The sequence below is a fragment of the Balaenoptera musculus genome, chromosome 19, assembly GCF_009873245.2.
Source record: "Balaenoptera musculus isolate JJ_BM4_2016_0621 chromosome 19, mBalMus1.pri.v3, whole genome shotgun sequence".
In the NCBI taxonomy this organism is placed as follows: Eukaryota; Metazoa; Chordata; class Mammalia; order Artiodactyla; family Balaenopteridae; genus Balaenoptera; species Balaenoptera musculus.
Genome location: NC_045803.1, coordinates 60720029 through 60735208, shown reverse-complemented (window position 1 = coordinate 60735208; position 15180 = coordinate 60720029). Strand labels below are relative to the sequence as shown.

Below are 15180 nucleotides of genomic sequence, written 5' to 3'. Positions count from 1 at the left end.
CATGTCTTCTCACAAGACTTTCACGATCGAGCGATTCCTGGGCAAGAAACAAAAGTAGAATCGCCCCATTCCCCAGTGGACTCAAATGAAATCTGGTAATAAAACCAGGTACAACTCCAAGAGAAGACACTGGAGAAGAGCCAAGCTGGGTCTATAAGGAGCCACACATGAGGTGGCACACGTATTTATGCTGTGGAAGGTCACTTGCCTCTTACCATATCACTCTGAAAACATCACTACTATCTGGACAAACGCATCCATTTGTTTTATTGGAAAAAAATGATTTTTCTCCTTGTGTCAGTGTTTCTGCATTAGTGCTTTGGCTCAGTAATAAATATGAGACCTTTTGTTGGAAAATATATATATATATATATTGTTTATAGGTACATTAAAAGGCCGTAAATGTATAAAAATTTGAATGTGAATAAGAAGTACCAAATTCATCACCAGAGGAGTAAGGGCTGGCAGGTGGCTTCACTGTGTCTTGGTTAGTTTTTTGTTTGTTTTTGTTTCTGAATTTTGAAATAGAAATTAAAAGACCTGCAGTGGTTGTGGCAGAATGGTGACATAAGACTGAATGGAGGTGGATGTATGGGTTTTCCAGTATAATTCTCAATAGTTTTCTCTCTTTTTTTTTTTTTTTTTGGCCGCGTTGGGTCTTCATTGCGGCGCGCGGGGTTTCTCTAATTGCGGCAGGCGGGGGCTACTCTTCTTTGCAGTGCGTGGGCTTCTCGTTGCAGTGGCTTCTCTTGTTGTGGAACACGGGCTCTAGGTGCGCGGGCTTCGGTAGTTGCAGCACGCGGGCTCAGTAGTTGCGGCACGCAGGCTCAGTAGTTGTGGCGCACGGGCTTAGTTGCTCTGCGGCATGTGGGATCTTCCCGGACCAGGGCTCGAACCCGTGTCCCCTGCATTGGCAGGTGGATTCTTAACCACTGCGCCACCAGGGAAGTCCCGAGTGCATAGAAAGATTTTTGAGTGTTGATTTTGTATCCTGCAACTTTGCTAAATTCTTTTATTAGTTCTAACAGTGTTTTCTGTGGAATTTTAAAGATTTTCTACACATAAAATCATGTCATCTGTGAACAAACCTAATTTTACTTCTTTCTTTCCAAATTGGAAGGCTTTTGATTCCTTTTCTTATCTAATACCCTGGCTAGGACTTCTAGTACTATGTTGAATAGAAGTGGCGAGAGTGGGCATCCTTGCCTTTTTTCTTGATCTTAGAAGAGATCACTTTTTCCACCAATGAGTATGATGTTAGAGGTGGACTCTTCATATGTGACCTTTATTATATTGAGGTAATTTCCTTCTATTCCTACTTTGTTGAGTATTTTTGTCATGAAGTAAATTTATTTGATACTTTATGAACATAGGATGAAGCACAGATGAGGTTCTGTCTATTTATTTTTTAATTTTAAGAAAACTATGTGATGCTCCCAGCGGAAGCACAGGCGTTGATGATACAGAAATCATTTTCCATTCCCCCTTTGGTAATCCTTGTACTTGTCCCTCTCTGGTTCAGAATTCTGTGTCCTTAATTCAGATGCCCAGAGTTTGGAAACATTTACCAACCGAAACACTGATTTCTCATCATCTTTTAGTTAAACCTTCTTGGGTGGCCTTCAGAGTGGAGCACAGTAAACACCAGAAGGTAAGTATTTCCCAAATCCTGTTGACAAGGAAATCTTCCTCATGGATCCAATCACAGGTAAGAATAGGAGAACACACAGAGTATCCTAGACACTGCTGCTTCCTTTCATGATTCTTTAGCACAATGTCTGATATCATCGTCACTTTTATAGTTAATAAGAATAGCAACAATAGTAGGTTGTTCTATTTTCACATTATTTTCATAATATTTCAGACTCTATTTTAAGCATTTTACATGAATAAACTCACTTTAAACCTTAAAACAATCCTATAGTACCTATAGGTAGTGTAACTATCACCATTTATATTGAATAGATCAAGAAACTGAGGTAAAGAAATGTATGATTATATGCCTGAGATCACAGTATCACTGGTAGTGCAATCTCATCCAAAGCTCCTTCTCTAAAACACTTACAAGCTGAGTAGAACTTCCATAGTTTTATAAAGTTTACACTGTCTTATTCATACATCTTTATATCATTCATCTGATGGATGATTTCAACTTCAGTTCTTTTCTGCTACGCCAAAGTGAGTGACATGCTAAGACCATCTGACTACGGGAAGCTGACAGATGTGTAGGCAATTTGTAGAGTGGATTGTCCGAGACGGAGAAGGAGATGGATGCCCCAACCTCAGAGCCGCCTACTCTGATAAGAGGAAGCCTCTCCCAGCCCTGACTAGCTTCACGTTTGATCATTGAAAACAACAAATAAGAAAATAACTTAGGGACTTCATAGAGGTTACCCACGTTTCAACAGAAACTCATCCCTCTGGAACTGATTTCAAATGCTCATTCTTGCAGGAGGAAGTAACAGCTCCTTCCTCTGAGCTCCAATTAGGCAACTCTCATGTTTGGAATCATTTGTTTAGCCTGCCCCTGCATTGCAAGCTTTGAGAGCCTGGTCCATACCCGTTTCTTCTCAGAAGTCCCAGGCCCAGCTCAAGGCCCCTGAGGGCCCCCTGGGTGTTTTCTGAATGAGTGACTCCACATTTAAACATTCACCTAGAAGTAAGAGGGTCAAGGAGTGCTGAAGATAGTATCTGTGAGCTAGATTTCAAATAGGGAGACAGTTGAGGGGGTAAATTGATAGCAGGGCTGGACTCTCACATTCACACTGTGTTAAATATCAATAGCTCACAAAACAATTTGGTGAACGTTATTAAATTTCATGTCCACTGTAACGTTAAGAATTAGCATGTATACCAATTTATGGATCAGGAAACTGAGGAGAACTAGCTAGTCGTACAGCCTTATTCAAGCAGAATCGATGGGAACCAGCTACTCTAATTCCAAACATTCTCTCTGGGATATGACAACCTGCAACTTTCAGCATCGTTTTCTTTATTGTCTAGATATGCTTCTGCCATACCACTTCTTTGTTCTCTTCCCAATCTCACTGCTCTGTCACCTCATTTTCCAGAAGTGTTTTGTCCCCTCTGTACTTTTCCACATTTCCTCGTCCATCAGAGGTCCACTAATTAATAGAAGACCCCCTCTTTTTTTCTATAAGCCCTTACCCACCGCTTCTTTCCCAGACTTTGTTGATTCTTCCCAATTATTCTCCCTGCCTCGCTCTCACTTTTACGGAGGAATTTGAGAGAAAGTTGAAGGGAAGGAACCTTAAGATATGGGTTCTAGTCTTGATTCACTACCCGCTTAGGCCCTTTATTTACGCTCTAGCGTTCAGACTCCACCCGCCCCGGGTATTTCCAAGGGTTGTTGAAGTATTGACTAAAGTCATGCATGTGAAAACACTTCATAAGCCCTAAAGAACTAAAAAAATGCATGTTGTCTTTTACTATGTGACTCTCCCGTTGAAGGGAGTGCCCCCGGTGCCATTAAGTAACGAATCTAGTTTGAAGAAATTGCCAGGAGCAGCGCAACCGCAGAAGGCAAGGGGCCCTGCGCAGGCCCAGCGCCCGGCGCCCCCTCCCGGAGCAGCAAGCACCTCTGCACGGCACGCTAGACAAAAGCTGGGTAAGAGAAAATACCTTGGGGGCTTTAGTCCCTCTAATTCCTCTAGAAAGGCTGATTAGTATGGCCTAGGTGTGTGGGGTGGACTTGGGGTAGGCGTGGGTTTAGGCTGGACTGATCTGAGACGTGAAGTTAGCACTGGGGCCTTGGGAAAATCTTACACATTTTCTGAGGTCCTGACTGCTAATCTCTAAAGTGAATATAAGGATACATAACTCGTATAGTGTTTGAAAGCATTAAATTAAATATAAAAGTACTGACACATACACGTTGTTCAAAAGTCCATCTGTGATAACAGGGACCATGCTTTCTTAGTTAAGGCCTCTGCTCAATGCCTAACATGTAATGTGCCTTAACAAATATTTTCTGAATGAGTAAATGTGTCAATGAACCATTTTCTAAGTAGAAAGGTTGGGAAGTTAAACCTAATAACGGGAAGAACAGGAAGCTAACACTGAACTGGGCATCTGTAGTCAGTGTGGAGCCTCGGTCTCTCTGAACCAGTAGTTAAAGGGGGAAAAAACAAAGTATACAGAAGGACAGGTGATAATTTGATGGGAAGGGATTTCACATTTTCTGATAAAACAGGGACCAACACTCCAGACCCCACCAACCTTGTTACCTAGAGTTACCTACTCTTCTCCAACTTAGAACACAGAACAAAGCAGATTGAAGTGAAGATGTATAGCCTACGAGAAAGAAAGGGCCATGTGTACCAAGAGGTCAGCGAGCCCCAGGACGACGACTACCTCTGTGAGTGACCCCACTGGCCCATTACAGAGAAGGCTGTTATGTCTTGCTACAATAATCTCACCTTAGCATTTGGTCCCCAAATCATCCCCTTTGTCTAGTGACTTGGGGTACAGGATTGAGGCCAAATGACATGAGCGCCCCGGTTCTTTCTGGAGGTCTTTACGACCAGGAACACGCACTGTATCTTCCCTAATCCCTGTTGCTCTCGCCTCCAGATTGTGAGAAGTGTCAGAACTTCTTCATTGACAGCTGTGCTGCTCACGGGGCCCCTACATTTGTAAAGGACAGTGCAGTGGAGAAGGGGCATCCCAACCGCTCAGCCCTCACTCTGCCCCCTGGATTAAGTATCAGACCATCAGGCATCCCTGAGGCTGGGCTTGGCGTATGGAACGAGGCATCTAATCTGCCGTTGGGTCTGCACTTTGGCCCCTACGAGGGCCAGATCACAGAAGATGAAGAGGCGGCCAACAGTGGGTACTCCTGGCTGGTGAGAAACCCACCTCTTCCCCTGTCCTCTGGCCTCCACATCCCTTCTGTGGATGGGGGGGGGGCCTCACCTTCAACATGCTAGGACGTGGATGGGGACAACACGGTTAGCTCTGTGTACTGAGTGCACTTTGCATGAACACGGAACTTCTGTTTAAAGATCAGAGGACGGGTGGGAGCACGGTGGTACCGGCACAGAGAAGTGGCTCCTCCCGTGCGGGGCCCTTGACCTGAGGGGACAAATAGACTCAGGCATGAGGATGGTGATGAAGGAGCTTGTTGTGTGGTCACGACCGGCAGCTGCATCCACGCAGGCTGAAGAGCATTGATGATAGCAGAGTGAAATAATTCTTCTATTACCTCCCACCAAAAAGAAAAGAAAAAAAGCCTTTAACTTCTTTTTCTGACACTCAGATCACCAAAGGGAGGAACTGCTACGAGTACGTGGATGGAAAGGACAAGTCCTGGGCCAACTGGATGAGGTAAGTCCAGTAGGTTTCCAGGTTCCAGAGAGGACACTCATCTCTCTCAAGCCCATGTCCCTTTCCTTCTCAAACTGCCCCCCTCAATGGTTTTTACATCTTCTGTCCCTCTTTTTTTCCATACAGTGCTCTTTCATTTCAAGAGACGTCAGAAAAAAGGAAATAAAAATATAGTATACGTCCTCAAAATACGTCTCTGTGCTCAAGAAAATTGGGGTACTTGAAAACAACTTGAGGAGTCTAGACTCACCAGGGACACTTATTCACCTAATTAACACTTATCAAGCACTTACTATTATGCTCCAGTTTAGAAAACAGAGTCCATTACTTAAACAGATCACATAACCCATGTCCTTACGGAGGACACACTGCAGACAGACATTAAGCAATTGATTTTAGGAATATTTAATCATAATTTTCCTATTTTTCAAGAAGTGCACAGCACCAGCATAACCTAACATGAGGGACCTTTAGTCTGTGAGGGCGGCCACCTTCCCAGCCTTGGTTCCAGTGAGAACTGGGTTCTGAAGCCAGGGAACAAACGGACTGCAGGATGGTTGTGAGCCGCCCCTTTCTCTAAGGTCCCCTCCTTTCATCAGGGTTGGCAGAAAGTGAATAAACTACTATTGTTCTGTGTTTCGAGCTAAGTCGGAGAGCTCTCCAAGTTTCTACAGGAACCTGGGGGAGGCAAGTGAATGGGGGGCCCTGGATACACGTGGGGAGACTGGAGACAGGCCTCTCGAGAGAACGTAGGCTGGGGCTGAGTGCTGAGGGATGTGTGCTAAACTAGAAGCACCAAGTTCTGTGGAATAAAGACAGAACTTCATTGAGAGTTTAGAGAAGCCAGAGGTCACCAGTTTTATGGCCAATCCAGGTGGAGACAAGTCTGGAACTGGGCTTTGGAAAACAGCTAATTAGGTAAGGAGAGAAAAGCAATCCGGCCTGGATGCGTGCTGGAAACAGCACCTGGAGATAGGGATTCACAGGACAAGGTCGCAGGTGTGAACAGAAGGTTCCCGAGGAGGCGCAGTGGGAGCTGGGGGCAGCGCCAGAGCGCGGAGGCCAGGAGCTGGCTTGGGTCTGACAGACGGAGGGAACTCATCGCCTGTGCCTTCTTTCCCTTTCCTGGCCCCAACCCCAGGTATGTGAACTGTGCCCGGGATGACGAGGAGCAGAACCTGGTGGCCTTCCAGTATCACAGGCAGATCTTCTACCGAACCTGCCGGGTGGTCAGGCCGGGCTGCGAACTGCTGGTCTGGTACGGGGAGGAGTACAGCCAGGAGCTCGGCATCAAGTGGGGCAGCAGGTGCAAGGGCGAGCTCGCGGCGGGCAGAGGTGGGCACCGCTTCTCCTCCAACACAAAGCAAGAAGCGCTCCTGGGGAGCTTTCATGGTCCGGCTCTTGAATGGAGTAAACTCCAGTCTGGAGTCAGTAAAATTTCAATTAAGATGCTTCAGAAATTGATTCATAAGCCTTTGACTCTTAGGAAAATTTTTTATATTAAAAATTTTTTCTTCTAATTTTTTTAATCCTTCATGCAAAAAATATATAACATCATTTAGGGCTGAAAGGCTTAGAGGAAAAAAACAAGTTTTCAAGCACCTACCAGCTCTCTCACCTTTAGCTGTTTCTTCTTAATCTCCTCCATATTTCTAGATGATATGTGCACACGTTGATTTGCATTCAGTCACCATTTCGGTTTGCTGTCACACGAGTTCATACACTGTGCCAGACAGGGCTCCACGAACTGGAAATAGAGATTGAACAGGTCGGTCAGAATCACTGCCCTAGAGCAGCATGTGCCTCATACCAGACAGCAATTAGTGCTTTGAGGAAAAGTAGCCCAGAAAAAGTGCCTTGGATCAATGTGAGCGGAGGGGTGGGGTGTGGCGCTCTCCAGAGACAGCATTTGTGGGCAAAGTGTTCCAGGCAGGGGAGTGGCCAGTGCCGCAGCACCAGGGCAGGAAAGAGAGGCCATGCAGGTGGTCAAAGAAGGAAGCACAGAGGGAGAGGCAGGAGGCTGGACAGAACACGGAGGCCTCAGGGCCTGTGCTCCACGCACAGACACGGGGATCCTCCCGGGTGACGTGAAACCACCGTGCGGTTCTCAGCTGCGAGGGGCATGTTCTCTGCTCTAAGATGATGCTTTGGCTCGTCTTTTGGAAAGAGATAGCAGTGGGGAATCCGCTCAGCGGTCAGTTCATCACCAGGGCAGAGGGGAGAGTGGACTGTCTGAAGAAGGGCAGGAGTTGGGGTGTATTTTTAAACAGGACTTCCTACTGCATTTTAAACGGACTAAGCCTGACTGAAATCAATGAGGTGTGAATACTCGTGAGGCTTTCTGAGGAAGGATGTATTCTCATTTTCCGCTTTATGGAAAACTGAGCGAGAAGCAATTCATGACCTATTGGGGGCATCAGGAGCCAGAGTCCTTTAGTCAGTGGGACCTGGACCACTTGGTCTTGTCCAATCTGAATCCCACCTCCTCACAGAGATTCAGACACAATGGCTGCTCAACTAATATGTCTCTGTGAATGAGGAGCCTCAAATCCAGCTTTACTCACAGGTGCTCTAACCACTACCCTACCCCACCTTCCACATCTGGAGATCTCCAGGATGAGTGCCCCTAACTTAATAAATCCCTTCCCCTTGTAGGAAGTCACTCGGGGCAATTCCACCCGTCATCAAGAGTGTTCTCTCCCAACAGGATAAAATACCTGTGGCCCCTCTGTCACAAAGTGATAGGACTTTTCAGATACTCGTACGTGGGCAAAGGTCACTGCAGTTCCACCTCCTATAAGGAGTGATGCTGCCTCTGATGCTACTTGAAGGTCCCTAGTCAGGGCCATAGGTAGAAAAGGCCCTTGGTACAGGCTTTCTGGATTTCTGAAGAAGACGGAGTGAGTAAAAATGGAATGGAAAAGTAGACTGTAAAGGCACACTTGCTGGGAGACAGAGCTTGCGCTGTCAACACTGAGATGATTAGTGGTTCAGGCCTTACCGGAGACAAACCATCTACCTGACCAAAAGCTTCCTCTTTCAGCAGACCCAGAGCCCAAGATCCATCCATGTGGCTCCTGCTCTCTGGCCTTCTCCAGTCAGAAATTCCTCAGCCAACACGTGCAATGCAGTCACCCGTCTCAGGTCCTCCCGAGAACACCTGCAAGAGACCGCGTCCAACCAGAGGATCCCTGCCCAGGCTCTCAAAATCGGCAGCAGCAATATTCTGATCCACACAGCTGGAGTGACAAACCTGAAGGTCAAGAGGTCAAGGAAAGGTCCAAACCTTTGCTGAAAAGGATAAGGCTAAGGAGGATTTCAAGGGCCTTTTCCTACCCTCCCAAAGGACAAATGGGGAGTTCTAGGGTACATGAGAGAATGATGGAGGAAGGGCCCAGCACAGGCCAGAAAGTGAATCCAGAGGACACAGGCAAATTACTCATGGGGGCAGGAGTATCAAGAATTGTAAAAGTCAAGTACAGAGGCTGTGGGCAAGGCTCCAAGGATAGGTCTAGTCTCATCAAGCACCAGAGGACACACACAGGGGAGAAGCCCTACGTTTGCGGGGAGTGTGGGCGAGACTTCAGTTTTAAGTCAAATCTCATCAGACACCAGAGGACACACACAGGGGAGAAGCCCTACGTTTGCGGGGAGTGTGGGCGAGACTTCAGTCTTAAGTCAGATCTCATCAGACACCAGAGGACACACACGGGGGAGAAGCCCTACGTTTGCGGGGAGTGTGGGCGAGACTTCAGTCGTAAGTCAAATCTCATCGGACACCAGAGGACACACACAGGGGAGAAGCCCTACGTTTGCGGGGAGTGTGGGCGAGACTTCAGTCATAAGTCAAATCTCATCAGACACCAGAGGACACACACAGGAGAGAAGCCCTACGTTTGCGGGGAGTGTGGGCGAGACTTCAGGCTTAAGTCAGGTCTCATCAGACACCAGAGGACACACACAGGGGAGAAGCCCTACGTTTGCAGGGAGGGTGAGGGAGTCATTACCAAAAAACCACATCTTAGTCACGGGAGGATAAATGTAGCCACCACATACCTCAGCTCTGAGGGAGCTTCAAAGGAAGTCTATGACCCCTTACATTCCCTAAGAGTGTGATGAGCACAGAAATAACGGGTTAAATAGATCCTCCGCTTTCACGATAAGAGAGAAGGTAGATAAACAGCAGAGGGTTTCTTAATTGCCCTGGAGATGTTCATACCAATCCCCTTCATGGTTTTTTGGACTCCTGTTTTAATAAATTTTGTCTCCATACAAATCTGAAGCCCAGACTGTGTACCTCATTCCCCCCTTATCACTGAAAGCAGTGGGGTCCAAGAGGGCCACAGAGAACTCACACTCGCAGCCCCGGTCTCCATAGGAACTGAACCCCTGGAAGGGCATTCTCTCTTGGCCTCTCCTCGTTCCTCTCTGGTTTCCTCTGACTTCTGAAGCCTCAAAGGTGAAGGCCTCGTGCATGTGTGTGTGCATGCCTGTGTGCCTGGCTCAATCTGGGGTATCTGGTCTCCCTCGCTCTCTCTTTACTGTCCCCTCAGGGTCAGCACAGCATGTGGACTCCAGATCCAACCATAGTGGGTCAATTCTCAGCTCTGCCCTCACCAGCTGTGTGACCTAGGGCAAGTGCTCAACCTCTCTGTGCCTCTTTTCTAATCTATAAAATGGGATGGGAGCGCCAGCCTTTTGGTTTGATGGATAAGCACGGGCAGAATCTGGCACAGAGGCTGGCTGAGAGTGCAAGCCCCGCCCTTTGTTATTCTCTCCCTGCCCACGTCTTCCAGGTCTTTACAGCTGGACAAAGAAGGGGCCACTCAGGCACTGGTCAGACACAGCTGCTGCACCTGCAGACTCAGCTGCCCTGACGAGGAGGTGAGAGGTCAGGATGCTAAGTTCAGGCAACCTCCCTTCCCACCGCTGCCCTTCCCACTGAGCCTGGGCAGGCCCGGAGCCCCTCCACACACAGTCACCTGGGAAAGGCGGCCCTCGCCCACACCTGCTGAGAACAGAGTCTGGAGCCGCGTCTGCAGGAACCGGACCACCCGTGAGTCTCAGAACCTCTCCTGCCCCCCTGCACACAGTGTCCTCGAAGCCCACACCGCAGCTTCTCTAACGCACGTGCTGTGTACCTGGGCCTGTGTGCTTCAGTGCAACGGTGTCGCCACCTTGAAATTCTTCACTGTTGAATATTTTATCCTTCAACTCACTTTTTCTAAGAGAAGTCTGATGGAGAATGGGGCACGCTGTGAGCAGAGCAGGCCCACGCAGTGCGGGCTCACGGCTAACGGCCCTGAGGCCCCGGGAGCTCAGGGCTCCCGTGGAGCCAGCAGTGCAGGTGCACAGCCTGCACGTGAGGACAAGGTGGCACGAGGCCTCTCCCGCTGGGTAGGTGAGGGCACTGACAGCTCCAGGAGGCCATGCTGTGCTCAGACCCAGAACTGAGTTCTGGTACAGAAAGGAGGCCCCATTCTCTCCTCTCTGAACAACCTCCCTGCCTCTGAGGGAGCCCTAACTTGGCCCAGTCCTGTTCCCACCAGGATGGGTTCAGGAAGGCCGAAGGGGGGATCCCAGACCCCATGACCACGAACAACGGCCCTTAGGCACCCTCCCCGTGCAGGCTTGTGAAGCATCTCTGTGTGAACCATGTGGATGTCAATAACAAACATCCACTATTATTGTCTCCTTTCTTTCATGCTTTTTTAAGGGAACGTGTGTGTCTGTGGCTTTGTTTCCCTATGGGAAGAGAAGCGCCATAAACTTTCCATCTTCTGCGGCTCTCTGCAGGGGCCACGGGAGGGACGGAGTTGGGGGTGATGCCGGCAGAGGGGCTTCGACTGAAATACTGTGGGGGAGGGGCCCCAGAAACTTCCAGGGGCTTCTCACCTGCACCTCCCACCAGAGGTGGCCCTAGAATCCCCTGCAAGGCTGAGCAGTTCAGGGCCTGCCCCCTCCCCTCCCCTCCCCTCTGGCAACAAACCTCACTCCTGGCGAGGCCGCCAGCCCCCAAGACGCCCCGAGTCCCTGGCCCCCATCATCCACGGCCTGCACAGAAGATGGAGGACCCGTGTGGTGGCGGCGATGGTGTGCGACCCCACAGTTCAGGCACAAAAAGGCACTCCGGCCTCTCACCCAGTCTCGGCTCACCTCTAGCAAGGGGGCTGGCGGTTTGTACACCCTCCCGCCACCGGCAGCTGCTGGCAGCCACGATCCGCGTGCTGAAGGGGGGCTCGGAGGAATGTGTGCCGCCTGACACGCGCTGGGCTCGGCTGAGGCGCCTGTCCTGTCCCCGGGACACCTGCCGGGCCTCCACCTGACACTGCGGGTGCCCTGGACGGGCACACAGGGCACCAGCAGCCTCCATCACCCGTGCCCCTCTGACCGCAGTGGTCCCGTGGCTGTGCCAGCCCCACCTGCCTGCTGCTCTACCGGGACCCTAGCTGAGCAGGTGAGCGCGGAGCACAAGAGGGTAAACTGGTCTTCCGCTGCCAGACTCCGCCTGGTCGGCCACGAGCCCGGCCAGTACCTGAGGCAGAGCTGCCTGTGGGGAGGGTGTCGCCCACAGACGCTGTCCTCAAAGCTCAGGCCGCTGAAAACTTACCAAAGAGGTTTTCTTAAGTTCGTTTTTAAAAGTAGGAGGCCGTTCATCTATCACCCAGAGAAAACTCCCGTAACATCCTGAAATATGTACCTTAAGATCTTATTTTGCAAGCTCTCATGCTTGATGTCAACAGCTTTGTTGTTTTTTTTCTCGTAATATGCAGTTGTTTAGAAAAAAAAGAAATTTAGAAAATACAGAAAATAAAAGCCACCCATAACTGTATAGGGAACACCAATTAATGCAGCATCTCGTCACCACACACAGACACACGTGCACACACACAGGAACACACGTGAATGTTTTTCTTCTACGAAATCTTTTGAGCCCCCATCTTACCTTGTCACCGGCCTCTGTTTTTGCTCACCAAGACGAGCCCGCTTCGGCATCGTGACCAAACTCAGAAGCAGGGCGGAGGAGCAGGGGCCGTGAGGGGTGGGCACCGCCTGGCCTGAAGTGAGGAGAGAAGAGCGAGTGCTTCTCCTCCGGGTCCAGTACCTTCAGGGGCCATTAGGGGAGACACCGAGGAAGAAGCCTCTCAAACGCCTTCCCTTCAGTTTCCATGGTTACAACGTGCCCCACGTCCCGGGGTCAGACCGGGGTTTAACAGACCTTCTCTTGTTGGACATGAAAAGTGTTTCCAGAGAGAATCTGTCCAGATCTTGGCCTGGTTTGCTGCAGGTTTACCCATGTGGTGCATTAGGGGCTCAAGGAAGTTCTGCAGCTTCCCGGGTTTAGGGCTAAAGCACACCCCGCCCTCACCCCTCCCGCGGTCACTGCGTCTTCCCCTCCAGAGGAAGGCGTCTGGGACTACTGACTGCAAAGACACTACCAAAGAGGACAAAGGCCATGGCCGGCCCGGGGCTGGGGTGCTCCCTGGGGAGCAGAGGGGACATGGGACACGCAGTGCTGGCCTCACCTGTCCTGCGCGCCTAGCCTCCTCCTCGGTGGTTGTGCGGCTTTCTGCCCCCGGGGGGCCTGCCAGCGAGGGGCTCCCAAGACGCTGCAGCTGGGGTTGGCGGTGGGGGTGCTGGGTGCCAGGAAACCCAAGACCCTCCGGCAGGTCCGTGCGGTGTGGACAAGACCTGGCCTCACTGGACGGCTAGGCCCTGTGCTTTCGGGACACCCTCTCTGGACCCCCGGCGGAGGTGCGGCTGTTTCCCCGATGCCCACCTTGGTCTGAGGAGGCAGAAGAGAGACTGGGTTATCCCTCCCACCTGCCGCCCGGAGAGTCACAAGGGCCCCTTCCCAAACAGTCGGAGCAGGCTTAGCAGAGGGAGTGCTTGGGTCTCACACGGTCACTATGGAGAGGGATTTACCCCTGACCAGGATCCTTCTTTGCTGGTTCTGTTTCTGCGTTGTCTTCACACCAAATCTCACAGGGACAAGGCCGGGTTTTTACAGCATCACTGGCCCAGGGGCCAGCGAGCCTCCTTGTGGTGTGTTTGTTACAGGCAGGGAGCCAGGGCGGCTGGTGTGACGCTCCCCCGGGCGAGAGAAGGGACCACACTAGCTTGTGTCTCCTGCGGGGTTTCAGGGGTGCTGGCAATAGGGGCGGCCACTCCTTTTCTAAATATGTCAGACAACCACTGAGTTCTGAAGTTATTCATGAAACATTTTTTGAGCACCTGTTATATTGCAGGTACCACACATGAGGGTTGCAGAGGTGGAGGTGGGCAGAGCTGGGTGTTAGGAACCAGCTCTACGGTCGTGGAAGAGCTTCAGGACTCACCGAGGCTGAGGATTCCATGAGATGCCGGCTTCTGATGGCGGAGTAGACATTTTCTACCGCAAGTATTAGCTGCAAAGATACATAATAAAGCGAGAGGCATGACTCTTGCAGCAAAACTAAGGGTGCGGGGTGGAGGAGAAGGTGGCAAGAAGGGCTGAGCAGAGAGAACAAGCAGGTCCTGTCACTCCAGTGTTAAGCATGCAGGATCCAAGCCGCCAGCTCAGCTCGGTCAAGTCCCTGCTCTGCACTTAGTTACCGTGAAGCCCTGGAGCCTCCACTTCCCCTGCTGTCGGGTTGGTACAGGAAGTTCTCAGCGCAGGCTCTGCTGTCATCAGTATGAGGCTGAGGGCCCTCTGCACGTGGTGTCCTGTCCAGCAGACCCTCGGCCACACCCTCCGAGCCCAACCGAGGCCCAGACGAAGCCTCACCTCGCTGGGCGGCCTCCCTGGGGACCCAGGTCCCCCTCCCTGCTCTCCCTCCAGGACGCCCTCACCCACAGTCAAAGCGAGTTCGTGGCCAGGCCCACACTCCACCCCCGAGTGGGGAGAAGGAAGGGGCTGGGGGGCAAAGTGCCTTCAGGCAAGTGGTGCAGGAGCTCACCCATCACCCCTCGTGGTCCGTCCCTGGGAGCGCGGTCACGAGTCACATGCAGCTGCAGGGACGCGTGTGCCCAGCTGAAGTGCTTCCTGTGAGGACGCGAGCTCTCTGCCGTGAGCACTGAAGCAGGAAACCCTAAGTGATCTTTCCGAGGCTGGAAGACTCCCCGGTCGTTGGGACGAGAGATAAAGCCAGAAAGTGGGTTCTCGCTGGGACGGGCCTTCTCTAGACCCAGCTTGGGGACAGCAAGAGTGGGACAAGGGGCCCCGTGGAGACTGTGCAGCCGAGTGACAAGCCCACGTTCACCCGGCGGGAGGCCTTTGAGGGGGTCTGTGACAGAGAAAGCCCACCCCGTGAGACAACAGAGGGTTTCAGGGACACACGGCAGCAAAATCAGGGAAAATATGAAGACTCTGGGAAACTAAAGTACGAATATCAAAGAAACTCTTACTGCCCTGAAGGTTCCCCCTGACATGAGCAGGGGCAGCTCCAGGACTGCAAAGGTTTCTGTGGTTTCAAGCAGCAGAGACCCTGCTCCACAGCACTGGGGCTGGGGGTGCCCACAGGCAGAATCTCACAGAGATGGGTCGGCAGGGGCCACAAAGCACGGGGGCCCTTCTGGGATCGTGGGGCTGCTGTTGTCCAGGGTCGCCCGCTGTCCGGGGTCGCCCGCTGGCGGCCGCACCCCTGCCGTGTCCCTCCTGCTCACAGACCCTCCCCCGCGGCTGCTCTGGCCCCATTCCCTTCACGCTCCCAATTCGTGCCCCTGAAGGCAGCAACCTGACTGACTGCTCCTGATTCCGGGGCCAGCAGGACTCCCTCCGGCTCTCCCTCCCCAGGCGCCAGCCTGCTCGCAGACTCGGCGGCGCCCCAGCAGCTGCTTCTCCGGAAGCTTCTG

At 51.3% G+C, this 15180-nt stretch overlaps 1 protein-coding gene and 1 pseudogene across 1 annotated transcript; both read left to right on the top strand.

Moving 5' to 3' along the window:
- The first annotated feature begins 1 nt into the window (after nt 1).
- Nucleotides 2–157, top strand: LOC118885848 (annotated as a pseudogene).
- A 245-nt stretch (nt 158–402) lies between these two features.
- Nucleotides 403–8730, top strand: PRDM7 (PR/SET domain 7). Its single transcript, XM_036832353.1, has 8 exons — nt 403–454; nt 1602–1651; nt 3472–3628; nt 4277–4378; nt 4594–4865; nt 5279–5346; nt 6488–6773; nt 8333–8730. The coding sequence occupies exons 1-8, from the start codon at nt 403–405 to the stop codon at nt 8639–8641; spliced, it is 1296 nt and encodes a 431-aa protein (XP_036688248.1). The 3' UTR covers nt 8642–8730.
- The last annotated feature ends 6450 nt before the right edge of the window (nt 8731–15180 follow it).